This window comes from Muntiacus reevesi, chromosome 2 (genome assembly GCF_963930625.1).
Source record: "Muntiacus reevesi chromosome 2, mMunRee1.1, whole genome shotgun sequence".
NCBI classification, from domain to species: domain Eukaryota; kingdom Metazoa; phylum Chordata; class Mammalia; order Artiodactyla; family Cervidae; genus Muntiacus; species Muntiacus reevesi.
The window spans coordinates 265,060,077-265,086,884 of record NC_089250.1 but is presented as its reverse complement, the minus strand read 5'-3'; the positions used below and the strand labels follow the sequence as shown (position 1 = coordinate 265,086,884).

Here is a 26,808-nt window from a genome sequence, read left to right as displayed (position 1 = left end):
GCTCCCACCCCTCTTTCTGGAACAAGGGAGACACACTATGCCGGCAGAAAGACTCCCCGTGTGTCAAAAGTCAGGGGCTAATTCCAGGCCATAATGCGGCTTGCTGGTTCCAGAAGACTTCATCTCCAGATTCATCTTGGCTGAGGGGTGAGTGGGCACCTCAGTGGAGGGAGGGGGGACAAAGCAAGATGACTGGCCTGAAGTAAGACCAAGATCTGGAAAACTGCCCCCTTACAACAGATTTAAACTTCCCAAAGGTGTAACCCCAGAGTCTTTCTACACGTACTCTTCTTTTCCAATAAACGTTTTACTTTTCTCTTTACCTTCTGCCTCCTCCCCCGAATTCTTTCTTAACACGGCAGGCAACGACTGGGAATCCAGGTCCTAGCCTCTGGCCTCTGAGGTCTAGAGGTTAAGACTTCCTGATCGGGAACTAAGCTCTTGTTCCCAGTGGATGCTCGCTTCTGCTTGCTGCAAGCTGCGGTTACTACTGCGTGCATCGGAAGTCAGGAAGCGCAAATACACGGGACGTCAGATAATTGGGAGCTCCTGCATGGAGAATTCCGTGGACAGAGGAGCCTGGTGGGCTACAGTCCATGGAGTCGCGAAGAGTCGGATACGACTGAGCGACTATGTACAGCACAGGGCTTCCCCGGTGGCTCAGATGGTAGAGAATCCGCCTGCAATGCAGGAGACCTAGGTTCGACCCCTGGGTTGGGAAGATTCCCAGGAAGCCCTCTATGATTCCCCCAGGCTCTGACCCTCTTTGGGTTCTCCCATTCTAGACTTGGTTACTTTATTGAAGTTGGGGGGGGGGAGGGAGGAGGACCTCTTAAAACCAAGAATAGAATAGAATAAAATTGAGTATGCATTTGCTGCTCAGGTAATTGGGCAGACGCAGGAAGGCCGAATGCCGGCGAATGAGATCGATTCTCTCAGTTCTCTTCCATCAACGTTTTGTTCTGGGTACTCGGCGATCCCTCGAGGTGCCTCCGGCACCGCCTCTCCTGGAGCCCGCCTCCCGCAATTGCCGTGCGCACGCGCACTGTGCCGCCTGACGTCGCTGGGAGTGACGGCAGGCTCAGCCAATGGCGTCGCGAAGAAGGTGGAGCAGCGCCTCGAGGATGCCCTGAGGAGCCTGTCTTTCCTGAATATTCATGAGGGAGGCGGGCCGACGCCGCTTCAAGCCGCGACCGGCGCCATGAAGTGAGAGGGGGGTCCCTACGTTCGCGGCTCGAGAGCGGGCTTGGGGGTCCGGAAGATGCGGGGACGCGTGGTCAGGCCTCGGGTCCCGGCGGAGCGAAGGGAGGCTGCCGCGCTGGGGTGGGGGTAGCCGCGGGGAGGGCCAGCGAGGGAATGCCGAAGGGACCTGGAGGTTCCTAGAGAACTGGGGGGATGTGCGGGACGGACCACACGGCCGGTGCTCGGCCGGCAACTGCTCTCGGCCCGACGGCAGGGGAGTGTGGGGGCTGGAGAGGGGCTGAGGGGATGGGGGACTGATCCGGCAGCCCCCGCCACCAGGCTCAACGTGGACGGGCTGCTGGTCTACTTCCCTTACGACTATATCTACCCGGAGCAGTTCTCGTACATGCTGGAGCTCAAACGCACGCTGGATGCCAAGGTGGGTGGACCGGGCCCGCCGCTGCCCACCTGACAGGTGGGGCTGACACGCGCGCGTCTAAGACTGAGATTGCAACGGTCCCCAACCTTTTCGGCACCAAAGACCAGTTTTGGAGAAGACAGTTTGTGGACGGAGAGATTCAAACTCATCATTGTGCAGTTTATTTCTATTATTATTCTATCAGGTCTATCAGGCATTAGATCATTAGGCCTCAGATCATCAGGCATTAGGTCCTGGAGGTTGGGGACCCCTGGTCTAGAGTTTAATCTGAGGTCCTTGTGATAGCCAGCGCTGCCAAACTTGGTATCTCAAATAATAGTAATTAAAAATAGCTGCAGCTGACCTTTATCAAAGGCTGAACTGCTCAGTGATTGGCTTAGGTATATAGAGACTCAGGAATTGGCTACCCACAGCAGTGTGTCCTTGGGCAAGTCACTTAATCTCCCCTCCACGGGCTGTACCTTGGTAAAATAGCCATAGTAATAGTACCTACCTCAGCTTAATATGGGGCATCCCAGGTGGCTCAGATGGTAAAGAATCTACCTACAATGCAAGAGGCCCGGATTGGATCCCTGAGTGGGGAAGATCCCCCCCGGAGAAGAGAAAGGCAACCCATTCCAGTATTCTTGTCTGGAGAATTCCATGGACAGAGGAGCCTGGCGGGTTACAGTCCATGGGGTTGCAAAGAATCGGACAGGACTGAGCAACTAACACTTTCACTACTTTCACTTTCATATTAATGAGGGCTGCAGGGGTTAATTCACTAAGTAAGGCAGAAGTTCTCAACTGGGGGACCATTTTGACCCCCAGAGGACATTCAGCAAAGTGTGGAGACATTCCCAGTTGTCAGTACTAGTGGAGTAGGGGTGCAACTGGCGTCTAGTACACAGAGGCCACATTTGCTGCTGCAGTGGGGGACAGACCCCACAGTCAAGTGTTATCCGGCCTCCAAATGTCAAGAGAGTCGAGACTGAGATACGCTGATGTAAGACCCTTAGTAATAGTGCCAGGCACAGAGTTAAGTGCCGTGGGCTGCTTGGTAAATTAAAAGAGAGGGCTCGCTGCATATCAGATAGAACTTCCCTGGTAGTGCAGACAGTAAAGAATCTGCCTGCAATGCAGGAGATCCCTGGGTTGGGAAGATCCCCTGGAGAAGGGCATGGAAACCCACTCCAGTATTCTTGCTTGGAGAACCCCATGGACAGAGGACACTTGCAGGCTATAGTCCTACAGTCGTGGGGTCGCAAAGAGACATGGCTGAAGGGACTTAGCATACATACATATCAGATACTGTACTAGATATTTAGCCCTCAGTTTGTTACTAGTCTTCATGGTCATGTGATGAATAAGAGCTTGTTAGACCCCCAACCCCTATTTTTTTTTTTTTTTTGGCTGCATTGCATGGCTTGCATGATCATAGTTCCCTGACCAGGGTTTGAACCTGGGCCCTCAGTAGTGAAAGCTTGGAGTCCTCACCACTGTAGGCCCGTTTTTAGAGATACAGAGTCCTCAGAGAGGTTGAGAGGTCTTGCCTAAGACCACTCAACCAAAGTGGCAAAAGTGGGGTCAAATCCACTGCCCCTGGGGCCTAGATTTCTAACCACTGTGTTGTCCTGTTATTCCAAGATGGTTTCATTCTGGGGGGAGGGTCCCAGAGTCTGTGTCCCTGGAGTTTTGAGTGCCTGTGTCATGTCCCTCCTGCCCACCACAAACAGGGTCATGGAGTCCTGGAGATGCCCTCAGGCACTGGGAAGACAGTGTCTCTGTTAGCCCTGATCATGGCGTACCAGCGGGTAAGTGACTCCTTGGGCCCGAGGAGGGGGCAGAGGGAGGAGGCTGGACGGGGCCGAGCCTGAGCCCGTGGTTGTCGGCAGGCGTATCCCCTGGAGGTGACTAAACTCATCTACTGCTCGAGGACTGTGCCTGAGATTGAGAAGGTGAGCCCGGGGCCATCCCAGGGCCCCACGCCCTCACTCTCACCTTACCCATCTGTCCCCCTGGTGGTTGCCATCATAGCTTTGGGCGTATGGGAAGCTGGGGAAGGGGCTGGAGCCGGCCTGGACAGGGGCTTGGGCTTTCATTGAGGCCAGTTCCCACCTCCCTCATCAACTGTAACAGGTGATTGAAGAGCTGCGAAAGTTACTCAGCTTCTATGAGAAACAGGAGGGCGAGAAGCTGCCGTTTTTGGGGCTGGCTCTGAGCTCCCGGAAGAACCTGTGCATTCATCCCGAGGTGAGCACTCATTCCTCCCCTCTCCCTAAGCGTCAGGGTTGAGGAAATTTCCATCCAGTCGGGAGCTCTAGATCCCCACCCAGACCAGACCTCTCAGGGAGATGCGCAGGGGCCCAGCACAAAGTTCTGTTCTCACTCATCACGTGCCAACTCATCGTTCATGGCTCAGGCACACCTCCTCCGGGAAGCCTTCCCACTTCCCCCAGCCTGGGAGAGGTGAAAAGGTAGCTTCTGGAGTCTGGCAGGCCTGGTTTCCTGATTCTGAAACGTACTAGCCATATACTCTTGCATAGGTGATTTCTGCTGTCTGGGCCTCAGTCCGCCTGTCTGTAAAATGGGGATAATTAGTTACCTGCTTCATACTGTTGTTAATAAGATTGGGCAAGGAGGTGCAGGCTGGGCGAAATGGGTGAAGCAATGAAAAAATACAGACTTCTAGTTATAAAATGTATAGGTCATGTAATGTAGAGTTGACACGTATCTGTGGAGTTGGGAACTGCAGATCAGAAGGGCCAACTGTGCTAGGCCACTTGATTTATTTATGTGTTTACTTATCTGTGCTGGGTTTAGTTGTAGCATGCAAGATCTAATTCTCTGACCAGGAATCAAACCCGGTGCCCCTGCATTGGGAGCTGGGAGTCTTAGCCACTGGACCACCAGAGAAGTCCCTTGAGATGCTTGCTTTTAAATAAGAGTTTGACTTAGGACTTTAAATTAAGAGCCATAAATGAAGAGGCACCGTGGAGTAAATCGCTGCATGGCTGTGCCCAGAACACGTTTCAGAGGGTGGTTCTGTCCCCCTTAGGATAGTAAGAAGTCGAGAATTAATGAACGAGTAGGTTTTCTGGAAATGTGGTAAGGACACAAGCAGTATTATATTATATTTCGGGGTGGTGTCTTAGTTGTCTCCAGAGCTGTATAGTGACCTGGAGAAGGCTAAAGGTTGTGCCAGATATTTCCATCTCGGTATTTTCCTTCCACGGGCCTGCTGCCTTGGAAGGACTTAACCAGCATAGCTGTAGTCTTCGTCTGAATTGAATTGAGTTTTTCAAAGTAGATTTGCCATTAGCTCTCTGCTTCAGTCCTAGCGAAGGTTTTCAGAGTTTTAAAATACTTTTCTGTGGGAGCATCTATGACACATTTAACCTTGTGTGCCTCATATGACATACTTGGAAGTATTTTTATTTATTGTCTTTTGGCTGCACCCCAAGGCGTGTGGGATCTTAGTTCCTCAACCAGGGATCGAACCTGCACCCCCTGTATTGGCAGTGCAGAATCTTCACTCTGGATCACCACAGAAGTCCCTGTATTGCTTGTTAAAAGTAATAAAATTTAAAGGCATTATTATTATTCAAAAATAATAGTAACACAATGTAAAAAAGGGAAAGAAGTAGCATAGTCTTTGCAACTGATGAAATGGGAGAGGGAGAGGGAGGGGCCCACAGCCTCAGAGCCCTCACTTTGGGGAGAGAAGGGTTTTGTTCCGAGGAAGGGCAGCCCTGGGCTGTGACGGTGCCACCAGCAGAGCCTCGGAGGGCTCGGAGCAGGGCAGGGGTAAGGAGGGTCTCAAACTGCGATCAGAACCTCCTCTGCTTCTCAGCCCTTGCCGAGGTTTCTGGCTGTTGTAGCATTTTAAAAGATAAAGCAGTTACCCTTAATCTACATGCTGAAGGCTCTTCAAGCCTTAATGTTAAAAAAAAAAAAAAAAATCTGAGGTATAATTGACGTTGTGCTTTGTTTGTTTTATTATTTATTTTTGGCCGTGTTGGGCTTTCGTTGCTGCGCACAGGCCTTCTCTGGATGCAGCGAGCAGGGCCTACTCTCTTGTTGCGGTGCGTGCTTTTCATCGCGGTGGCTCCTCTCGTGGCAGAGCACAGGCTCTAGACTCGTGGGCCCAGCAGTTGCGGCACACGGTCTTAGCTGCTCCGCGGCACGTGGGATCTTCCCGGACCAGGGATCGAATCCATGTCCCCTGCACTGGCAGGCAGATTCTTATCCACCAGGGAAGTCCTAGGGTTTAACATTTTAAAAAGAATAAGATCCCAACAGTTGGGCCACTCTTGCATCCTTGCAGTAAGTAAGTTTGCAGGTGCCTTAACTGCTTAATCACAAACCAGGTTCAGGACAAGTTTTCCACAAACGCCCGAGTCCCACCCTGGTCATCTCACATGGTGACCTCCCACCCCCCTAGCCATCAGGTGTTGAGCCCCGGGTTCCAGCTGTGCTCCGGCTTCTTGGCCTGTCCCGGTGCTAAGATGCTCCCCGGCCCGCAGGTGACGCCCCTGCGCTTTGGGAAGGACGTGGACGGGAAATGCCACAGCCTCACGGCCTCGTATGTGCGGGCACAGTACCAGCGGGACTCCAGCCTGCCCCACTGCCGCTTCTACGAGGTACCTGCGGGGCAGCGGGGGGCGAGGGAAGGCGAGTTGCCACAGTCAACCCCCCTGACCCCCAGCCACCCTCTCACCCCAGGAGTTTGATGTCCACGGGCGCCAGGTGCCCCTCCCGACGGGCATCTACAACCTGGATGACCTGAAGGCCGTGGGGCGACGCCAGGGCTGGTGCCCGTACTTCCTGGCCCGATATTCAGTGAGGAGGCGCTGCGGCCGCAGGCGGGTGGGAGGGTTACAGGCTGCCCACCCACCTGCCTGCCTGCCTGCCTGCCGAGATCTCCCTATTGGTCTGTGCCTGTATCTGTTCGTCAGTCTGTCTCTACCTGTTCGCTTCTGTTTGTTCCTCGTCTCTGTCTGCATGTCTGTGTCTGTCTGTCCAGCTGCCTGGGTCCCTCTCTTTGCCTCACCTCTGGGACCAGGGAGGGTGGAGCCCACGGGCAGCAGGGCCCTGGGGGTGGGCGCTGGCAGGTGGGCCGGGGTGACCCTGCCCTCTCGGCCCCCAGATCCTGCACGCCAACGTGGTGGTCTACAGCTACCACTACCTGCTGGACCCCAAGATTGCTGACCTGGTGTCCAAGGAGCTGGCCCGCAAGGCCGTGGTCGTGTTTGACGAGGCCCACAACATTGGTGAGCAGAGAGCCGGGCGGGGAGGCGAGGCAGCCCCTCGCTGCTGCTGCGGCCGCTTGCCTGAGCCCAGTCCTCTCCCCAGACAACGTCTGCATCGACTCCATGAGCGTCAACCTCACCCGCCGCACCCTGGATCGGTGCCAGGCCAACCTGGAGACCCTGCAGAAGACGGTGCTCAGGTGGGGGTGCCCCGGCCCGTAGACTCTGGCGCCTGACCAGCCCCCCAAGTGGCCCAGCTCTTCCCACACCTCGACTCCCCACAGGATCAAGGAGACAGACGAGCAGCGGCTGCGGGAGGAGTACCGCCGCCTGGTGGAGGGGCTGCGGGAGGCCAGCGCCGCCCGGGAGACCGATGCCCACCTGGCCAACCCCGTGCTGCCCGACGAAGTGCTGAAGGGTGAGCCGCGCCCCCCGCCTCGCCCCCGCGCCCCACCCCGCCCCCGCCCGGCGCCTGGCTGAGCCCGTCTCCCCGCAGAGGCGGTGCCCGGCTCCATCCGCACGGCCGAGCACTTCCTGGGCTTCCTGCGCCGCCTGCTGGAGTACGTCAAGTGGCGCCTGCGGGTGCAGCACGTGGTCCAGGAGAGCCCGCCTGCCTTCCTCAGCGGCCTGGCCCAGCGCGTGTGCATCCAGCGCAAGCCCCTCAGGTGCGCCCCCCTCCACCCCTGGGCTGGACGTGGAGGGGTCCCGGTGGGAGTAGGGGGTGGGCGCCCGGGGGGTGTCAGTAGCCATGATCAGAGAATTGACCTCGGGGAGTGTGATGGAAGACTGTGTGTGGGGTCGGGGGCGAGACCCCAGGGCCCTCGCCAGTGCTCAAGGGTGTTCTCACTCCAGGCCATGGAGGGAGCGCCCCTGGAGAGGGGCTCCTGATGAGGGGCAGTGGGGTGGGAGCTGGGAGAAAACGCTGTGTGCCCCCCACTCCCTGTTTCCTCCCGCCAGTGCCTCTCGTTGCCCCTGGGCAGGAGCCAGCCCCTCGGTGCAGTCTGGGGGCAGGGCCGTGATGAGGGCCCCGGGAGCAGGGGTGGAGCTTTCTCTGCTTTTGTTTGCTGTGTGGATCAGTCTTTGGTCTTCTCTGAACCTCAGTTTCCTCCTCTGTGCAAGGAGTAGGGGGGCAGCCCCTTTACTCCCAGGTTCCTGTGGTGGTTTAATGACAGCAGCGGCCCCAGGAACCCTCCCGGTCTAGAGCACTGACGTGAGCCAAGCGCTTTACGGTCCACGTCCCGGGTCTCAACACAGCGTCCCCGCCTCGTGCTGCCGATGAGGACGTTGTGTCCCGTGGAGGGGAAGCCACACGGCGCTGTGTGTGGTTGTGACTGGAAGCCCAGCCGGTGGGGCTTTGAGGCTCCTGGCTGCCCTGCCTCTGAGGAGGTGGGAGCCCTTGGTGCGGCCTGACCCTTCTACCATCATGAGAGATTTGTGAGAACAGAGCGGATCTGAGTCGCAGAATCCGTGTTCGAGGGCCTGCTTGTGCTGGGGCACAGCAGTGGCAGAGACGGCCCTGGCCCTGCCCTCCTGGGCTCACAGTCCAGTTGGGGAGACAGACCTGTCCCAGACAGGAACAGTCCAGGGCTGGGGGGCAGTCCTGGGGGCTGAGGGAACACAGAGGGGCCGTCTGATCGAGCCTGGGGGATAGAAGGACAGATTGCATGTGGGATCTAGTCCCCTGACCAGGGATTGGACCTGGGCCCCCTGCATTGGGCGTCTTAACCATTGGCCCGCCAGGAAGGTCCCAGGAGGCAGGTTTTAAACTTGACCGTCGGCCTGGCGCCAAAGCCGGGTGCTCCCGCTCCACGGCCTGCCCCTGCCTCGAGCTGGGCGGCCTTGCGTGTGCGCCGCTGATAGAGTGCGTGTCAGGCCCGGCGTGTGAGGCCATCCTCTGGGCGCGTGTGGAACTCTAATGCTGTGTCACCGAGGACAGTGACTGTGACGGAGACCTCCTGAGGGTTCTGGGTGGGAGCATACGGCCGTGCGGCCCTGCAGGGTTCACGTGGTGACCGTGGGATGCTGCGGGTGGTCGTGGGTCGTCCCCTTTGATTGAGAACCTATGTGGGAGAGCGTTACCTCATGTGAGGACTGTGTGACTCTGGAGTGTTAGTCGCTTCAGTCCTGTCCGACTCTTTGTGACTCCATGGACTGTATGTGGCCCTCCAGGCTCCTCTGTCCATGGGATTCTCCAGGCAAGAGTACTGGAGTGGGTTGCCATGCCCTTCTCCAGGGGATCTTCCTGACCCAGGAATTGAGCCTGGGTCTCCTGCCTTGCAGGCAGATTCTTTACCATCTAAGAATTTGAGCGGTGACTAGGATGTGAGATTATAGTTCTGTGTACCCTCTCGTGGCTGCGGCCCCCCGTGATGGGCAGTGGTACGAGGTAGGGACACAGAGTGACCCAGACCCCGACCTCCCGGAACTGCCAGGCAGCTGGGGAGATGGCGTGTGGGCACGTGCTCTGACGGTGACGAGGGGGCTGTCTGGCCTGCAGCCACCGCCTCCCTCACCTGCCCGTGCCCCCACCCCACCAGGTTCTGCGCCGAGCGCCTCCGCTCCCTCCTGTACACCTTGGAGATCTCAGACCTCACTGACTTCTCCCCACTCACCCTCCTCGCTAACTTCGCCACACTTGTCAGCACCTATGCCAAGGGTGAGTGCGCCTCTGTTGGCCCCCGGCAGCCGGAATCAGGATCCGGCAGAGCCTAGAGAATGCCCCTGGGACTTGGACAGGGTGGGCTCTGGAGTTTGGACTTTTATTTGTTTTAAAATTTATTAGCCGCACCGGGTCTTAGTTGTGACATGCAGGATCTTTAGTTGAGGCATATGGGACCTAGTTCTATGACCAGGGATTGAACCCGGGTCCCCGGTAATGGGAGTGGGGAATTTTAGCCACTGGACCACCAGGGAAGTGCCCTAGGCTTTATTTTGAGGGCAGTGGGGAGCCATGAACAGCCCTTGAGTGAGTGAGCCTTGTGCTTAGATGGGTTATTTTCAAAGGCTCCCTCTGGCCACAGGTGGAGGAGGGTGGGGGTGGGCAGTGCTGTGAGATGAGGCGGGAGAGGTTCTGCGGGGTCCATTCACCCTGGGGGGCGGGGTGAGGGGGTGGTCGTTCTCCTCGCAGCACTGGGGAGCCATGGCAGGTTCTGAACAGGGAGAGGCAGGGTCAGATTGCGCTTTAGAGGATTCTCCTGGCAGAGGCCGGGCCAGGGCGCGAGGGGTGCTGGAGGGAGTCGTGGGAGGTGAAGAGGGCGGGACTTGTTGCCTGGAGGAGAGGACGCTCAGATTCCCAGCCTGCTGGGAGGGTACAGGGGAGCGTTCCGCCCCCCACTCAGCAGCTTTAAGCTGCCAAGGGCTCAGTCTCATCCCCGGGGATTACTCCTCTATCCAACAAACTAGGTCAGCCTGTCTGACGGCCCGCGGGCGGGCCCGGCCTTGGCAGGAAGATAACCCGTCCCCCACCCCAGGGCCGATGGGCAGCAGGTGTCCCTGACATCTTCCTTCTGCCTCTGTCCCTCTCTCCATCCCATTCCCCCTCTCGGTCTGTCTGTCCTCCTCTCTTCCCCACTTCTTCGTCTACCAACACTTCACGTTCTTGTACCTGGAACAGCCTTCCCCATCCTCCCAACTTTCTCCCCCCCCACCCCTCAGTTCTTGGCTCAGGAGAGACGTCTCCTCCTCCTCCAGGAAGCTCCTCTGGCTCCCAGGCTGGGCCAGGCCCCCTCCTTTAGGCTCCCCTGTCCCAGCCTTGTCCACTCAGGGTGGTCACTCTGGGGACAGCTGTGTCCCCACCCCTGGACTGAGTCCTGAGAGGGCGAGGCCAGGGCTCTCAGTCACTGCTGTGTTCCTAGCACAGGGCTCGGCACAGAGGACATCATGATATTTAAAAAAAATCTTTGCTAAGTGAAATTGATTATGTGGATGTGTTCATTTATTTATTTGCTCAATAAATGGGCCAGGCCCAGCTCTGGGGAAGTGGCAGGAACCATGAAAGACCTCATTCTTGACCTCTCAGAACTTCTAGCGGGGAAGACAGGTAGCAAAGATATAAACGTGGGTAAGGAAGATTATTCCAGAACGTGATAGTTTTCATGAGAAACGAACATGTTGCTGTGTTGGAGCATGCACACTGTCCACGGTGACCTGGGTGGCTTTCCTGAGGAGCTGACATTTGAGCTGGGTTCTGAATGACTAGAAGCCAGCCACCTAGGGAAGCTTTCCAGACAGTGGGGCAAGTGCAAAGGCTCTGGGGTGGAATGACTCTGGTGGGGTTGTGATTTTTTTGTGTGTGACCCTGGTGGTTTTGAAAGTCAGGCAGGAAGCCCATGAGCACAGAGGAAAGGGGGTTGGCGTGGCAGGATCCCACCGACAGTTCTGGACTCTAGGAGGGACGTTGGGGGGAGCCCTGGGGGCTTCTGAGCAGGGAGGGATGTGACCTGACTCGATTTCAAGGATCCTTTGACCACTGTGAAGGGAGCGGAGGTGAGGAGGCATCTGTGGTGGGCCAGGCAGGGGGTGATGGTGGCCGGTCTGGGCGGGGGTAGGGAAAGTGGTCAGAGGGCAGCTGGACTTTGGAGCAGAGCTGACCGGCCTCCTGACCGCTTAGACAGAAAGCTGGTGGGAGAAGGCTGGAGGCTTTGGCTGGAGGGGTGTGGTGGGCCCCCGTGGGCCCCGGAGGGTGAGGGGTGAGCCTTTGGTGCCCGACTCAGGGTCCTCTGTGAACATTCGCATAGGTGTCAGCCCAGGGGGAGGGGTGGGCAGGTTGGGGTATATATCGGACTCAGGCCTGGGTCGTAGCTTTGGGCTGCTGATGGCTGGTCCCATTCACTGAGGAACGTGAGGGGAGGGGGACTGGAGTGGAGGGAGAAAGTGGGGGGGCGGGGTGGCCGAGTGCCGTGGGTGGGGGTGCAGGGGAGTGGACGGAGTCATGATTGATGCTCAAGGAGTCTCACCGGCCCCCTGTAGGTTTCACCATCATCATCGAGCCCTTCGACGACAGGACCCCGACCATTGCGAACCCCATCCTACACTTCAGGTGAGATCCCACCCTAGGGGGGATGTCAGCAGACCACAGGGTCCCGGCCCCCGCAGTCTGGCCCTAACCACCCTGGTCTGCTCCTCACAGCTGCATGGATGCCTCGCTGGCCATCAAACCCGTGTTCGAGCGCTTCCAGTCAGTTATCATCACATCCGGGGTGAGGACCCTCCCTTCTGGCCCCCAACCCTCCCCAGGGAGCTCCTGACTCCTGCCCAGTCCTGCTGAGATCCCTCTGTTGTCCCCGCTGTAGACACTGTCCCCGCTGGACATCTACCCCAAGATCCTGGACTTCCATCCCGTCACCATGGCAACCTTCACCATGACGTTGGCCCGGGTCTGCCTCTGCCCCATGGTGCGTTGGGGAGGTGACGGGGAGGGTGGTGGGAGCGAGGGCCACCCTTCCTCTCTCCACTGCTCAGGCAGCTGAGGACACGGATTCTGGGTTCTGACGGACCTGGGCTTGAGTTTGACTCCTCGAGCCTCAGTTTTCTCATCTGTGAAATGGGAACACCCCCTCTCTGATCTCCCAGGATGGCTGAGGGGATTTAGTGAGTGTGAAAGGCTTTCATGGCCCAGGGCCTGCTGCTTGGCTTACCATGGTTTTGCCTAGCCCATCGTCTGGCAGTGACATTGCTAAGTGACCCTGCCAGTCGGCCTCGGTCCTCTTCTCTGTAAAATGAATCTCGTTAACATGGGCCTTCAGTCCCGTTTCTGAAGTTGCCGGGCAGATGTGTTTTAGAGTTGAGAATTTTCCAGACTTGAAACACTCCCAAGGGCTCTGAACAAACCCTCTAGTGGAAATCACATTTGAGCAGAGACGTGCTGACGAGTCAGACCACAGAGACCTGTCAGCACGCTGAGCGGGCCCCGGGCAGGGCGGCTCTGGCTACCAGATGAGTCCGTGCCGGACTTAAGCGCCTGGCGCTTCCCGAGGGTGTTGGCTCTCGGAGCTGCCCTGGGCTGGCGCGGACCCTCCACACACGGTGCTTCTGTGATTTTGCCTGTGGGGTGAGGGGCAGCTTCCTGGAACCACCTGGCTGGAGGCTGGGGCAGACTAGAGGGTCCTCGCTGGTGAGACACACGGACAGACTTGGGGTCAGTTCCACCTCTGTGGTCTATTTGCTGGGTGACCTTGGGCGGGCAACTCGCCCTCTGTGAGCCTGAGGTCACTCATCTGCACCCCGCAGGTAAGAGGGTAGCTGAGGGTTCACTTGGTGACACTGAGTCTATTAAAAGCCCACAGCCCGCGAGCACACACGGTGGCTGCTGCTCGTGTGCTTCTCATGGCCTCTCTCACCCTCTCCAGATCATCGGCCGTGGCAATGACCAGGTGGCCATCAGCTCTAAGTTTGAGACCCGGGAAGATATTGGTATGGTTCCCACGGGGGGTGGTTTGTGTGGGTCCCGAGAGGGGAGGTGGATCGATCAGCATGAGCTGGGTCATGGATGCAGTAAAAAACCAAAGTGGCTTCACACAGAAGTCCTTGCCCATGCTACATGCCACTGTGGGTGTGTGGGGGCCTGCCACGGATCGCTCCCTCTGGGAACCTCCACCATCGGACACATCGCTGCGCTGGTGAGGTGGGACGGGAGGGGTCCTGGTGGGTTGTGCACTGGCTCGGAAAGCTCCTCACCTGGATGTGACACGGCCCTTTCTTCACTGGCCGTGGCAAGTCACATGGCCACACCTAACTTTGTGGGTCAAGGGACAGTCCTCCCATGACTCTGGGAGGAGAATTCAAATGCATATGAACAGCTGGCAGTGGGGTTCCTAGGAACCCCAAGTTTAAGACAGAAAAGCTCTGATGGGGAGTGGGGAGGAGGACCCAGGTCAGGAGACGGTCCGATCTCTGACCCCTCACAGCGGTGATCCGGAACTACGGAAACCTCCTGCTGGAGATGTCCGCCGTGGTCCCTGATGGCATCGTGGCCTTCTTCACCAGCTACCAGTACATGGAGAGCACCGTGGCCTCCTGGTACGAGCAGGTACGCCGCCTCTCGCCGCGCGCACGGACCCTCTCAGCTCTCGGCTCTGTTCTCTATTGGTTTCCTCCCTCTTGTGTTTGAGATGGTGACATGTGTTGTAAGTGACAGGACAGTATCTAAAACACACAGGGCAGTTTAAGGAACCGTGTTCACTGTGCCCCCACATCCAGGTTAAGAACTAGGACATCAGCGGCCTCGCTGGGCCCCTTCCCCAGAGGCGTGCCCCTCAGAGGCTGACCACACCCCACCTGAGGGGTTCCTGGTTCCCTCCTTGCTCTTTTGGGTAGGCTATAGTCAGAACCATGGATCTATTTCAATATCAAATGTGAACGCTCAAGGCAGCCTCTGATTGGCTCTGCCTGGCCTACATCAGCCTCTCCACCAATCACCAGCTGGGGGTGGAGCATCCCGATTGGTCACCCTGGGCCACGTGCCTGCCCCACTTGTTCAAAAGATGGTAATTGGTTCCCTCCCCGGATCACAGGGTTTTCCGAAGAAGTGAGGCTGGACCCTGCCACCCCCCACCCCGGTCTCCAGAGGGAGGCTGAGGCCGGGGACAGGGGTGGCCTGTCGCAGGGGCGTCAGTGGCAGAGCTGAGTTTGAGCAGGACAGCCCCGTCCTTGAACCCACTGTCTGCTGCCCACATTCTGACCTCCCTGTGTCCTCCCCGAAGGGCATCCTGGAGAACATCCAGAGGAACAAGCTGCTCTTCATCGAGACCCAGGATGGGGCTGAGACCAGCGTCGCCCTGGAGAAGTACCAGGAGGTGGGTACTGGGGGGGCGAGGGGAGTCTGGGCAGAGGGGGCCAGAGGCGGCACAGCTCCCCGGTGATGCGTCTGTGTCCTGGCCCCCCCTCCCCAGGCCTGCGAGAACGGCCGCGGGGCCATCCTGCTCTCGGTGGCCCGAGGCAAGGTGTCCGAGGGAATCGACTTTGGTGAGTGGACTCGGCCCTCCCCGCCCCTGCGTGGCCATTTCTGTTCCCTGAGGGAACCTCACCAACCCACCGCCTTGCACACACAGGGGCCTCCCCTTCCCTCCATCCCTGGGCGCCTGGCAGGGCCCTTGGGGACCCCCTCCGACGGCAGGAGCCCCCGGGCCCCGCGCAGTGAGCCCCTCGCTCCCCTCGCCCCGCAGTGCACCACTATGGGCGGGCCGTCATCATGTTTGGGGTGCCGTACGTCTACACCCAGAGCCGCATCCTCAAGGTGAGCCTCGTGGGGGCAGGCGGATGTGAAGGCCTCCTGGGGCTAGTGTGAGGAAGGGCCCTGGCCCCCATCTCTGCACCCACAGGCACGGCTGGAATACCTTCGGGACCAGTTCCAGATTCGTGAGAATGACTTTCTCACCTTTGACGCCATGCGCCACGCCGCCCAGTGTGTGGGTCGGGCCATCAGGGGCAAGACGGACTATGGCTTGATGGTCTTTGCCGACAAGGTGTGGCTTCGGGGCCCCCGCCAACCAGAGGGGGAGGGCCAGGCTGCGGGTGCCTGGGCTCCCCGCCCAGGGTCCTGACACCTTCGCCACCACCAGCGGTTTGCTCGGGCTGACAAGCGGGGGAAGCTGCCCCGGTGGATCCAGGAGCACCTCACGGATGCCAACCTCAACCTGACCGTCGACGAGGGGGTCCAAGTCGCCAAGTACTTCCTGAGGCAGATGGCACAGCCCTTCCACCGGGTGAGCCCTCTTCCGGGAAGACCCCTGAGCCCCAAACCCAGCCTGCCTCAGACAGGGAGGTTTGTGTGCATGCCACCCCCCACCCATGCCTGGCTGCTGGGGGAAAGTTGAGGGCTTCTGATGTCAGGGCGTCCCCAGCTGGTTGTGGGGCCCATGGAAGGCCAGCCCTCTCTGGCTCAAACCTGGCGCTCTTGATACCTCCCTCCCTAGGCCCGTCTTCCATTCACAGGGACGGGCTGCCCCGAGTTAACCGGGCATTTAAAGTTCAAGCATCCTGTCCTGGGCCCCTGGGTGGCACCGCCTGTCATTACCAGAGTCCTGTGTGGGGACATGGGCCAGCTGATACCCCCTTTCCCCACTCCCAGGAGGACCAGCTGGGCCTGTCCCTGCTCAGCCTGGAACAGCTGGAGTCGGAGGAGACGCTGCGGAGGATTGAGCAGATTGCCCAGCAGCTGTAGCGCCAGGCGGGGCCGTGATGCCCGAGCCTTAGCCGGCCCGGGTCCTGGTGCTCGGAGGGGCCTCCGGGAGAGGCCTGGAGGTCCCCAGAGGACACCTCAGGCAGACCTTCCAGCTGCCAGATCTACAGCCTTTAATCTCGGGAGCGGAGCTCAGGGAGGCCGGAGCCGTGGGGAGCCATCAGGGAGAGGAGAGGACTCCCTCCCCTCGCCCACCCCGCCCGCTTCTCCTGAGAAGCCGTAGCCATGTGGTCCTGTCGCCTCTAGCGGGGGCCCAGGTCCTGGGTGCTGGCGCTGAGGGTCCGCGAGGCCTCGCTCAGGTGCTGCCTGGGGAACTGGGGACAGGCAGGGGCGGGTGAGGGTGGGACACGGGGCTGCCCCAGCGCAGCGGGGCTACGCCACCGGCCCGCTTGTCTGCCCATCCTCCTGCATCTACCCAAATAAAACCCATCGTGCTCACGTCTGGGTGTCCATTCCATTGCCAGCCTGACCATCCCCCCGGCCTCTGGGCCTGTCCCATCCCTGATCCAGGGGTCCCCTCACCTGGTTCTCAGGCACCCTTGAGCCATCCGTGTTCAGCATGCTGAGCGACATGGCCCTCTTCATCCTGCCCAGGAACGGGGGCGGCACCAGTGAGTCTGGCTGCCACCCTGGGAGACTCGGGCCCCGGGCTTGGTGTGTGTCACAGGGGAGACGGGAGCCACGCACGGTCCTCAAGCAGGACAGGGGGATGGGGCAGACTCACCCGGCCGCCCCCGCCGCCCCCTCGCCTCGGAGCCGGGAGACCAGCTTCTCGCTTCCGCGCCGGATGGACTCCCGGAGCTTAGAGAAGGAGCTGCTCCGACGAAGGGTCTGGGGAGGGCGCCGGGGACGCTGTCAGCCTCCCCTGCCACCCCGGCCCCCCTTCCCCCGGGAGCCCGCACAAAGCCCTCCTCACCTGCTGCTGTGTGTCACCGGCGGTGCCTGTGTTGGGGGCTCCTGGAGACAGATGGGGACATTGTGGGGGGGACGCTGAGCAGCCCCCAGGGCAGGGGAGGGGCCGGGGGCTCACCGAGCGGGGCGGGCAGGGCCTCCCTGCGGAGGATCTCTTTGTACAGCTCTTCCGCCTGCTGGTACTTGTTCTGCTTCAGGTAGGCTGAGGCCTGCGGGGAGGGCACGGCCTGAGTGATCCTGGCTCATCTAGGCGCCGCACCCGGCACCTCCTTCCTGGCCCCCCAGGAAGCAGCCTGGCCTCGCCCCGCACTCCAGGCCCCTGGCCACCTGCAGAGTGGGCTTGGAGCCTTAGTCCACTGCTCCCCACAGGGCAGGTGACCTGCTGGCTCTGAGCAGGGGCCTGCTCCCCACTCCACTGTGAGCCAGCGACAGTGCTCTCTCTGCCTCAGTTTCCTCATCTGCACAGTGGGAGCACCTACCTTGCAGGGCCCTTGAGGACACGGTCCAGGCAAAGTCCTGAGAAGGGGGCCTGGCTCAGTAAATGCTCTCTGCTTCTGGCCAGTCTCTCCGGCCTCCTCTCTGCCCGGAGCTGTTCTCTGGCCCCCACCAGCTTGCCAGTTTCCCGACCCTTCCACGTCCTCTGAGCTGGGGAGCTTCACTGGTGTGGAAGCCCCGCCCCGTGGGGCACCCTCAAGGGCTGGGCAGAGGTGGGGCCCCTGTTCTCTGCAGGGCAAGGCCCCCTCAGACGATGGGTACCTGCCTGGTGCTGGGGCCCCAGGACCGAGCCCCTGAGCCCCCAGGGGCCCTCACCAGGTTGTTCTTCGTCTTGGCCACGTTGGGGTCATGGGGCCCGCCCAGGGCCTCGTAAATGCTCAGGGCCCGGGCGTAGTGCCGCTCCACCTCCTCGAACTTGCCCTGGTTCTGGCAGAGCAGGGCCAGGTTGTTGAGCTGCTTGGCCACATCCGGGTGGTCGGCGCCCAGGACCTAGGGGTCACGGGGTCACAAGTCATCTGGGATCATCTGGGGGTGGCAGGCCACGTGTTGCCAGCAGCCGTCATGACGAGGCTCATGAGTTGGTAGCTGGAGTCAAGGGTGGTGAGTCAGGGGACTGGGCACTCTAGGTTCAAGCTGGTTCCAAGTTCACATCACATGGGAAAGGGCACGAAAGGTCCGGGGTCACGAGAACAAGTCAGGATCACGCCAGAGCCACAGAGTCGAGTGCTTCAGGATCAGAGGGGAAGGGCTGTGTGGGACGGGGGCCCCGCAGGAGCTGGGCTGGGCAGTACCTTCTCCCGGATCTCCAGGGCACGCTGGCACAGGGGCTCCGCCTCCCGGTAACGCCCGCGCTTCCCGTAGAGGACGGCCAGGTTGTTGAGGGTGGCGGCCACCTGTGGGGTGGAGAGGGGGTCAGGGGTGGGGATGCCCAGCCCACAGCCCCCTGCCCTCCCTCCCGGGCCCCCACTCACCGCAGGGTGCTCGGGGCCCAGCGTCTGCTCCCGGATCTGCAGGGCATCGTGGAGCAGGTCTGTGGCCTCTTTGTACTTGTTCTGGTCTCTGTGGGGCGGCCCCGGGGGCAGGGGGTTAGGCCGGGGCCCTGGGCTGGGCTGACGCTGGCAGGCCAGGAGCTGGCTGAACTGAGCATGGGTGCCATCCCCCGGGGGTCCCTTCTGGGTGTCCCCACACCTCCCAGATCTGGCACAGGGTCCCTGCATGCCCAGGTGGCTGCCAAGCCTCTGCCGCCCCAGGCCTCCGCCCCACTCTGTTGGGGGTCTCTTGCCCACACTGACTCCTCTGCCCGAGTCTCGGTGGTCTCCCCAGATCTCCATCCCCTTCCGCCCCACCCCTGCGGGTACCCTGTGCTGTAGAGCAGGACACCAGGGCCCCCCACTTCTGCCCAGGAACATCCCCCCTCCCGCCTCCAGCGGCGGCGGCCCCCACCGGTACACCAGCGCCAGGATGTTGAGCATGGTGGCCACGTCGGGGTGGCAGTGGCCCGAGCTCCGCTCCAGGTCCTCCAGGGCCTGCCGGCACAGCGGCACGGCCACCTCGTAGCGGCCCTGGCCCGCGTACTGGATCACCAGGTTGTGCAGGGTCCGCAGGCGGGCCGGGATCTCGTAGCCACCCTGCTGGGCCGCCGCGGCCCCCGCTGCCTCGGGGCCTGGGGGTGCATGCGGGGCACTGAGTCACTGCAGGCCTCCTGCTCCCCCAACCCACACAGAAGGGGACACGTGCCCCCCCAGAGCCACCGCTGCCTCGCTGGCCCTGGCTCCTGAGATGGGAATCCCAGGCCTCTCACTGGCCCGTAGGCGGGGGCCTGGCCTGTGGGATGGATGCATGGCAGCTGCTGGGTTCCTGGCGCTGTGGTCACCATGACAGGCCTGGTTTCCAGCTTTTCCAGCCTCACCTGCCCCCTGTCACCGCCCCCCCCCACACCCACAGCCACCTGCTTCACCCTCCTGACACCCAGCCCTGACCTGCCCCATCCTCCCCAGAGACCTCGGGGTCCAGCGACTCAGATGCCCCCTCCCCAGCCTCGGCCTCCTGTTTGCACCCACCTCTCCGTTCCTCCTCCTCACTGGGGAACAGGGAGGCCAGGCTGTCCCGGCGAGGGGGGGACTCGGGCTGCTGCAGAGAGAGGAGGAAAGTGGGGCGTCATGGGGCTTGGGAGTCTGACTCCGAGACAGGAGTCCTGAACCCCAGGGTTGGAGGGAGGTGGTGGGCAGGGGTCCCAGGGGTCTCCTGAGGGCTTGCGGAGCATCCTGGGGCTTTGTGGGGCAGTTGGGCTTGGGGCGGGCTTCTGAGTAAGTTCCAGTGGGTCTGGGATTTGTGGGGGGGGGTTCTTCGGAGGTTCCAGGGAGGCCAGGGAACCTTTGAAGGTGGGGGCTCTGCAGAGGGTCAGGGGTCCCTTTGGGGGGCCCCCACCTCGCTGGCCCGGCCGCACCTGGCTCTCCGCGGGCGGGTCATACTGCCGCAGCTGCCCCAGGAACTCCAGGTGGCTCTTCTCCTCCTCCAGCTGGGCCACAGCCTCCTCACTGGCCCGCAGCCGCCGCTGCGTCTCCTCCAGCTCCTCCCGCAGCCACGCGTTCTCCTGGGCCAGCCGCCGGGCCTGCGCCCGCAGCCGCTGCTTCTCCGCCTCCAGCGCGCCCACGTGTGCTGACAGCGCCAGCAGCACCTGCCGGGGCGGGGGGCGGCGAGTCAGAGGCCTGGCCCCGACCCTGCCAGACGGCCCCCAACCCAGCCCAGGGCCTCAAATCAAGCCAGAGCACCCCCTTCTCCCCAGGGTCCCCCAGATTAGAGAGAGCCCTCCGATGTGGCTCCAGGGATGCTTGGCAAGTCCCAGGGTCACACCCCGATTCTGCTGGGGGAGACCCTCCCTCCCTCCCATTTCACTCAGACACACAGATCACACCACAGGGACACGTCATATCCCACCCGGGCAGCCCCGAAGTCTGCCCAGGACCCACCCTTCTATGGAAGGACCCTACCTGGTTCAGGGGTCCCTGTCACACAGAAGGAACCCCCCCACAACTGCAGGCTAGGGATCCCATCTTGGGACTAGTGGCTCCCTGTCCCGGGCCGGGTGCCCCTAGGCCCCCTTTCGCCGAGACCGCGCCCCAGCACTCCTGGCCCCTCACCCCTGGGCGACCCCCCAGGCCTGAGCCGCACCCCTGCAGACAGTGCGCCCCTCACACCTACCTGGGCCTCGCCCAGCCCCAGCTCGATGGCCTCCAGTGAGTGTCTCACCACCTGCTGCTTCTCTTCCAGCAGCTCCAGGCCAGCCGCCGGGCCCTGGGCTGCCAGGGCCTCCGCCAGGTGCCCGGCCAGGCCCCGGTGCTCTGCCCGCAGGGCCTCCAGCCCCTTCACCACTTGCCGCGTCTGCCGCACCAGCTCCTCAGGGCTTGGGCGCTCCGGGCCCAGCCCCACGCCTCCCGGGGCTGCCACCTGCACGGACATGGCTGCTCCTGGGGGGACCGGGGTGCAGGGCTGGTGGTCACTGCCGGCGCTGGGCAAGCCCGCCCCTCGGCCTCCGCGTTGCAGGGCCGCACATCCCCTCCCAGCCATCGCCCCACCCGCCCATCCCGGCCAGCCCTCTGCCTCCACGCTCTCCTCACTGCAGCCGGCAACCTGTCCCACGCCCATCCTGCCGAGCCCGCCCCGCAGCAGCAGACTTTCTGGTCTCCTTCGCCTGTCCTCAGCGCCGGGGCCCGGCCCCGAGGACAGCTCCCAAACCTTCCCATGTGGAACTAACCCAGGCGACCAAGCAGCCACCCCGCGGCCGCCCACCTGCCCTCGGCTCACCTGGTCGGCCCTCCCCACCCCAAGGACCCCGGATCCCCGGCCCGGCCGCCCGGCCGTGTGACCGGGACCGGAGGTGCCCTCCCCGGCTGGGCGTGTGGGGCGGGACGTGTGGAGGCGGCAGCCTCTCCGTGAGCTCACTCTCAGGGTGTTTTTCTTGGGAACCAGTCAGACCACTGGGGGGGGGGGGGGGGGGGCGGAGCAGAGGGCCACGGGGCTGGGGTGCGGGAAGCCCAGGAGGCCTGGGGAGGTCAGGGAGGGTCCCCACATGTGGCGACTCCTGGGGGCCCGAGGAGCTGACAGAGCAGAGGAAATAGCTCCACCCTCCACTGCAGACAGGCCCGGCCAGCCCCGGGCGTGCTGGGACACACGTGTGGCCCAGGGGAGCCACACAGGCTGTGTGACAGCTGAGGGGCTGAGTCCCGGACGGTAAGGGGTGGGGCGGAGGGTCTCGCACGTGGGACTGCATGGGGTTGTATGGGGGTGACAAGGTCAACGACGCTGGGGACGACGTCTCTGGGACACACACACACACTCCCCTCTTAGAAACAGACCTCAACACACGCACACCCTCCCTTCTTAAAACCACGCTATACACATTCTCCTCTCGGATATACGACACATACGCTTCCTTATTTCAAATATAAAACAAGACACACTTTCAGAAATATGCCTCTACACGCACGCCATCTCAGAAATACAACAATACACATTCTCCTTTCAGAAATACAACACACACACACTTTCTTTTAAAAATACAACTCAACACACCCACTCACATCCGCGTTTTCTTTTCAAAATACAAGCTACTACAACACACTAACTCAGGCGCACACACACACATATATTCTTCTTTCAGAAATAGCATATGTAGGAACTTTCCTGGTGGCTAAGACACCATGCTCCCAAAGCAGGGGGCCTGGGTTTGATCCCTGGTCAGGGAACTAGATCTCACATGCTGCAACTAATGATCCCGGGTGTTGCAATGAAGACCCGGCACAGCCAAACAAATAAACAAACATTAAAAAAAAAAAAAGGAAAATAAACAACACACATACACTCCGCTCTGAAACACACAACCCAACACACAGGTACATTTTCCTTTCAGAAATAAACGCCATGGGCTTCCTTGGAGGCTCAGTGGTAAAGAATCCATCTGAGAATGGAGGAGACACAGATTCAATTCCTGGTCCGGGAAGATCCCACATGCCACAGAGCAATAAGCCGGTGCCTCATGGCTACTGAGCGTGCAGTCGAGAGCCCGGGAGCTGAAACCATGGAACCCAAGCGCCTAGAGCCTGTGCTCCGCAACAAGGGAGCCCACCTCGACGAGAAGCCCACACACCACAACTAGAGTAGCCCACGCAGCAAGGAAGATCCAGCACAGCCAAAAACAAACAAAATGATAAAAAAAAAAAAAGAGAAATAAAACACCAGACAGAAAAGAAACATATGGTTACCAAAGGGGGTGGGGGGGTGGGGAGGGATAAATTAGGGGTTTGGGATTAACATATACTTGTGTAAAATCAATAACCAACAAGAATCTACTGCATAGCACAGGAAACTATACTCAATATATTATCATAACTTACAGCGGAAAACAATGTGAAAAATAAAGATAAAACACAACCGAATCACTTTGCTCTACACCTGAAATTAACACAATGCTCTGAATCAATAAAAATGTGAAAAATAAAAGCCAACACACAAATAAACCATCTCCTCCCTCACCCCTCTTGACTTGCGAAAATGTAACTAAATCCCAAATCAGTCCCATTGGGACTGTCTCCTTGAACGTTTACGCAGTGACACATGCCCTCTCCCACACCCCCACACCCTGCCGGCAGCCAGCCCTCCCTCCCACGCCTGCCTCCCTCGGAGGCTCCCAGGACTCATGGTGGACCTGTCATCATTCCTCCCGGCTTCCTCCACCGCCCCTGCCCGGCCAGCCAGGGACTCGCACACACAGACACGCTAGAGTTTCACACACGAAATGTGCGAATGACCTGATGCTGGCTCTTCCACCTTCACAAGAGGGTGCCCACGGCACAGATGGCGGTAGAGGCACACGGAGTTCCATGTTTTCGCGCACAGACTCGCAGGCTGACTGCACTCCAGCCATGGCATCCCCTAAAGCAGCCCAGGGCTTTCTGCACCTGGGCACATGCTCACAATCACATCCACTCAGACACAGAGTAAGGGCAGGTGTGTAACCTTGTGGGTTTTATACACTGCAGGCTCTCCACCCCCAATCTCCCTCTTTCCCTATGTATATGTTTTCACGCACATATCGATCTCCGTGTACGCTGTACGTGTGTGTACATACATCACATCAGACTTACTAACAGCTTCACACCTTACACGCAAGTCCTATAAATGATCAAACTCACAACCACGCCAGTTCATTGAGACATCTTAACCACGACCCTTATTCACGTATACAACCACCTACAAAATCACGCACAACCTCGAACAGCTGAGTCGACTGTTCCAGACACGGCCTCAGAGTACCGCTCACAGCGACACGCACGGCTCGACCACAGCCACGCATCACTCGGACTGTGTCCTTGACACGTCTCCCACCCTCACACGTCCTCCAAACAGCACACTCCCCTCCACCTGCTCATCCCGGTGCGCATGAGCACACAGCTGACCACGATAATCACAGTCACACTCCACACAACCATCCCGTACCCCACAGCACACACCTCCCTGCCATTCCCCCCCAGTCTTACCGTCAGAGAGACAACCACGGCCACGCAATTTCTTGGTCACATACCTAATCCTATAAACAGTTCAACTCTCTGCCAAACACACACACACACACACACAGCGCATTACAGACTCACCATCAGGGGTCGCCCACATTTTCAGACCACTGAAAGTTTCACATCATTCACACAGTCCTTCGGTGCCTCCGCAGGGCTAAACGGACAGGCCATCTCCTGTACCAACCTGTACCCACAGCTGTACGCACCGCTTGACACCATCACACACACCTGAGCTTCCGACACCATCTCTCGTGCACACTCACGCCCAATCTCCACACACATATACACTTGCAGGCGGGAGTGTATGGCCCGCTCCCCAAACCACCCAACTTACCCCTGGCCGGCCGGCTGAGCCCCGCGCACCCGGGTTTCACAGCCCGCCAGCCTGCCAGCCGGCCGGGCCGTCACAAGGGCCCCCTCCCTCTCCCAGGCCCCGCCCCGTCCTCGCGCCTGTTTACCTGCGCCCCGAGAGAGGGGGCGCGGTCCCAGCGGGACCTCCAGAGCCGGGGGGGCCCTAGGGCGGGACAGGGGGCGTCCAGGGACCCCAAGGCCCGTCCCCGTCTCCAGGCCAGCGGTCCCAGGGGTGTGCCAGGCCCAGCCCACACCCTCTGCCCCCGCCTCCATCCTCTCGGCTCCCGGGATTCCCACCCCGCACTCCCGGCGCCCACCTGACCGCGGACTGCTCCAGGTGCCGCTTCTCCGCGCTGCGCACGCACGCCCGCCGCCCGCAGCTGCGCCCGGAGTCTCCGGCCGCGGGCGGCTCCTCTGGGGGGCGGGTCGGCCTGGAGCCCCGCCCCGCAGGTGAGACCGGCCCCGCCCACCGCTCCTGGAACTTTAAGCCCAGCCGCCCAGCGCTGCGGGAATAGCAGAGCCTTGTGCGCGAGTTTAGCTGGTAGTCTCTGCGGCACGTCGAATCCGAGATGATGGCAGGCGCGCAGGAAATGAGAGTCTCCGCGAAACTAGAATCTTGGAAACTCGAAATCTTAGAAACTTTGCATCCGAGACGGATGGCCTTCTTGCAAGGCCAGCCTCCGGCCCTTCGCCTCGGCTGTGCGCCCTCTTTGGACATCTCTCCACACAGATCTCGACGTTTGTCCTTTTTCAAAGGCCGTTTCCTCTGAGAGGCCTTCCTCGCCGTTTCTAAACTACACCCTTCCCACCGAAACGCAATCTCATTTCTCTGCTTGATTTTGTTAATAAAATTTTTCAAGATCTAAAATTATGTAACATTATAATTACTATGTTATGTTACATCACGTTATTGGCGAGGCTAAAAATCGGGCTCTGAGTTCACATCCTATTTCACCATTTACTGGCTGTGCAGGCTTTGGACAAGTAACAACCTCTGTCTCCGTTTCCCTAATCTGTAATAAATTAGTCAAAGGCTGCGAGGATTGAATGCCTTAATATATGGATTGGAAGCATTTAGCAAATATTAGCTGCTGATTTTGTGGTGTTATATTATTGGTTCGGCTTTCCAAGTGGTGCTAAAAAAAAAAAAAAAAAAAAAAAAGACCAACCCGCCTGCCTACACAGGAGATATAAGAGACTCGAGTGTGATCCCTGGTTTGGGAAGATCCCCTGGAGGAGGGCATGGCAACCCACTCCAGTATTCTTGCCTGGAGAATCCCAAGGACACAGAAGTCTGGCAGGCTACAGTCCTTTGGGTCACAGAGTCGGACACGGCTGAAGCAACTCAGCACATACGCATTATTGTTCTCCCCCAGGGAAAGGTCTACATGAAGGTTATATACTGTCATCCTGCATATTTAACTTGTATACAGAGGACATCATGCAAAACGCTGGGCTGGATAAAGCACAAACTGGAATCAAGATTGCCGGGAGAAATACCAATAACCTCAGATACGCAGATGACACCACCCTTATGGCAGAAAGCAAAGAGGAACTAAAAAGCCTCTTGGTGATGGTGAAAGAGGAGAGTGAAAAAGCTGACTTAAAACTCAACATTTAAAAAACTAAGATCATGGCATCTGGTCCCATCACTTCATGGCAAATAGATGGGGAAACAATGGAAACAGTGACAGACTTTATTTTCTTGGGCTCCAAAATCACTGCAGATGGTAACTGCAGCCATGAAATTAAAAGATGCTTGCTCCTTGGAAGAAAAGCTATGACCAGCCTAGACAGCATATCAAAAAGCAGAAACATACTAATGCATATGTATGGAATTTAGAAAGATGGTAACGATAACTCTATATGCAAGATAGCAAAAGAAACACAGATGTATAGAACAGTCTTTTGGACTCTGTGGGAGAGGGCGAGGGTGGGATGATTTGGGAGAATGGCATTGAAACATCTATATTATTATATGTGAAACAAATCGCCAGTCTAGGTTGGATGCATGAGACAGGGTACTTGGGGCTGGTGCACTGGGATGACCCAGAGGGATGGGATGGGGAGGGAGGTGGAAGGGGGGTTCAGGATGGGGAACCCATGTACATCCGTGGTGTATTCATGTCAATGTATGGCAAAGCCACTACAATATTGTAAAGTAATTAGCCGCCAATTAAAATAAATAAATTTATATTAAAAAAAAGCAGAACTATTACTTTGCCAACAAATGTCCATATACTCAAAGCTATGGTTTTTCCAGTAGTTGTGAGAATTGGACCATAAAGCTGAGCGTTGAAGAACTGATGCTTTTGAACTGTGGTGTTTGAGAAGACTCTTAGGAGTCCCTTGAACTGCAAGGATATCCAAGCAGTCAGTCCTAAAGGAAATCAGTCCTGAATATTCATTGGAAGGACTGATGCTGAAGTTGAAGCTCCAATACTTTGG

At 59.1% G+C, this 26,808-nt stretch overlaps 2 protein-coding genes across 3 annotated transcripts; one reads left to right on the top strand and one right to left on the bottom strand.

Moving 5' to 3' along the window:
* The first annotated feature begins 1,164 nt into the window (after positions 1-1,164).
* ERCC2 (ERCC excision repair 2, TFIIH core complex helicase subunit) lies at positions 1,165-16,469 on the top strand. Its single transcript, XM_065926306.1, has 23 exons — positions 1,165-1,206; positions 1,522-1,621; positions 3,337-3,414; positions 3,496-3,558; positions 3,740-3,853; positions 6,127-6,243; positions 6,326-6,442; positions 6,750-6,873; positions 6,956-7,052; positions 7,137-7,270; positions 7,349-7,517; positions 9,390-9,508; positions 11,821-11,890; positions 11,981-12,050; positions 12,144-12,245; positions 13,200-13,263; positions 13,758-13,879; positions 14,553-14,645; positions 14,742-14,814; positions 15,015-15,085; positions 15,171-15,314; positions 15,411-15,554; positions 15,920-16,469. The coding sequence occupies exons 1-23, from the start codon at positions 1,202-1,204 to the stop codon at positions 16,010-16,012; spliced, it is 2,283 nt and encodes a 760-aa protein (XP_065782378.1). The 5' UTR covers positions 1,165-1,201; the 3' UTR covers positions 16,013-16,469.
* On the bottom strand, positions 16,247-24,767 carry KLC3 (kinesin light chain 3). 2 transcript variants are annotated; one of them, XM_065926307.1, is made up of 13 exons: positions 24,678-24,767; positions 20,639-20,904; positions 19,884-20,114; positions 19,498-19,567; positions 18,881-19,100; positions 18,409-18,496; positions 18,229-18,330; positions 17,753-17,926; positions 17,061-17,151; positions 16,947-16,987; positions 16,755-16,861; positions 16,553-16,616; positions 16,247-16,344 (listed from the first exon to the last, which is right to left on the bottom strand). In XM_065926307.1, the coding sequence occupies exons 2-13, from the start codon at positions 20,894-20,896 to the stop codon at positions 16,273-16,275; spliced, it is 1,518 nt and encodes a 505-aa protein (XP_065782379.1). In that variant the 5' UTR covers positions 20,897-20,904; positions 24,678-24,767; the 3' UTR covers positions 16,247-16,272. The 2 variants fall into 2 exon arrangements, with proteins under 2 accessions (XP_065782379.1, XP_065782380.1); XM_065926308.1 differs by having other exon boundaries at positions 19,498-19,564.
* Between the last annotated feature and the right edge of the window lie 2,041 nt (positions 24,768-26,808).

Coding starts and splice junctions, on each gene's coding strand:
- ERCC2 (XM_065926306.1), top strand. Junction 3,854..6,126: donor ACCTGTGCATTCATCCCGAG/GTGAGCACTCAT, acceptor CCCGGCCCGCAG/GTGACGCCCCTGCGCTTTGG. Junction 9,509..11,820: donor TGTCAGCACCTATGCCAAGG/GTGAGTGCGCCT, acceptor GGCCCCCTGTAG/GTTTCACCATCATCATCGAG.
- KLC3 (XM_065926307.1), bottom strand. CDS start 20,896: ATGTCCGTGCAGGTGGCAGCCCCGGGAGGCGTGGGGCTGGGCCCGGAG. Junction 20,115..20,638: donor TGGGGCTGGGCGAGGCCCAG/GTAGGTGTGAGG, acceptor CCGCCCCGGCAG/GTGCTGCTGGCGCTGTCAGC. Junction 19,568..19,883: donor ACCCGCCCGCGGAGAGCCAG/GTGCGGCCGGGC, acceptor CTCTCTCTGCAG/CAGCCCGAGTCCCCCCCTCG.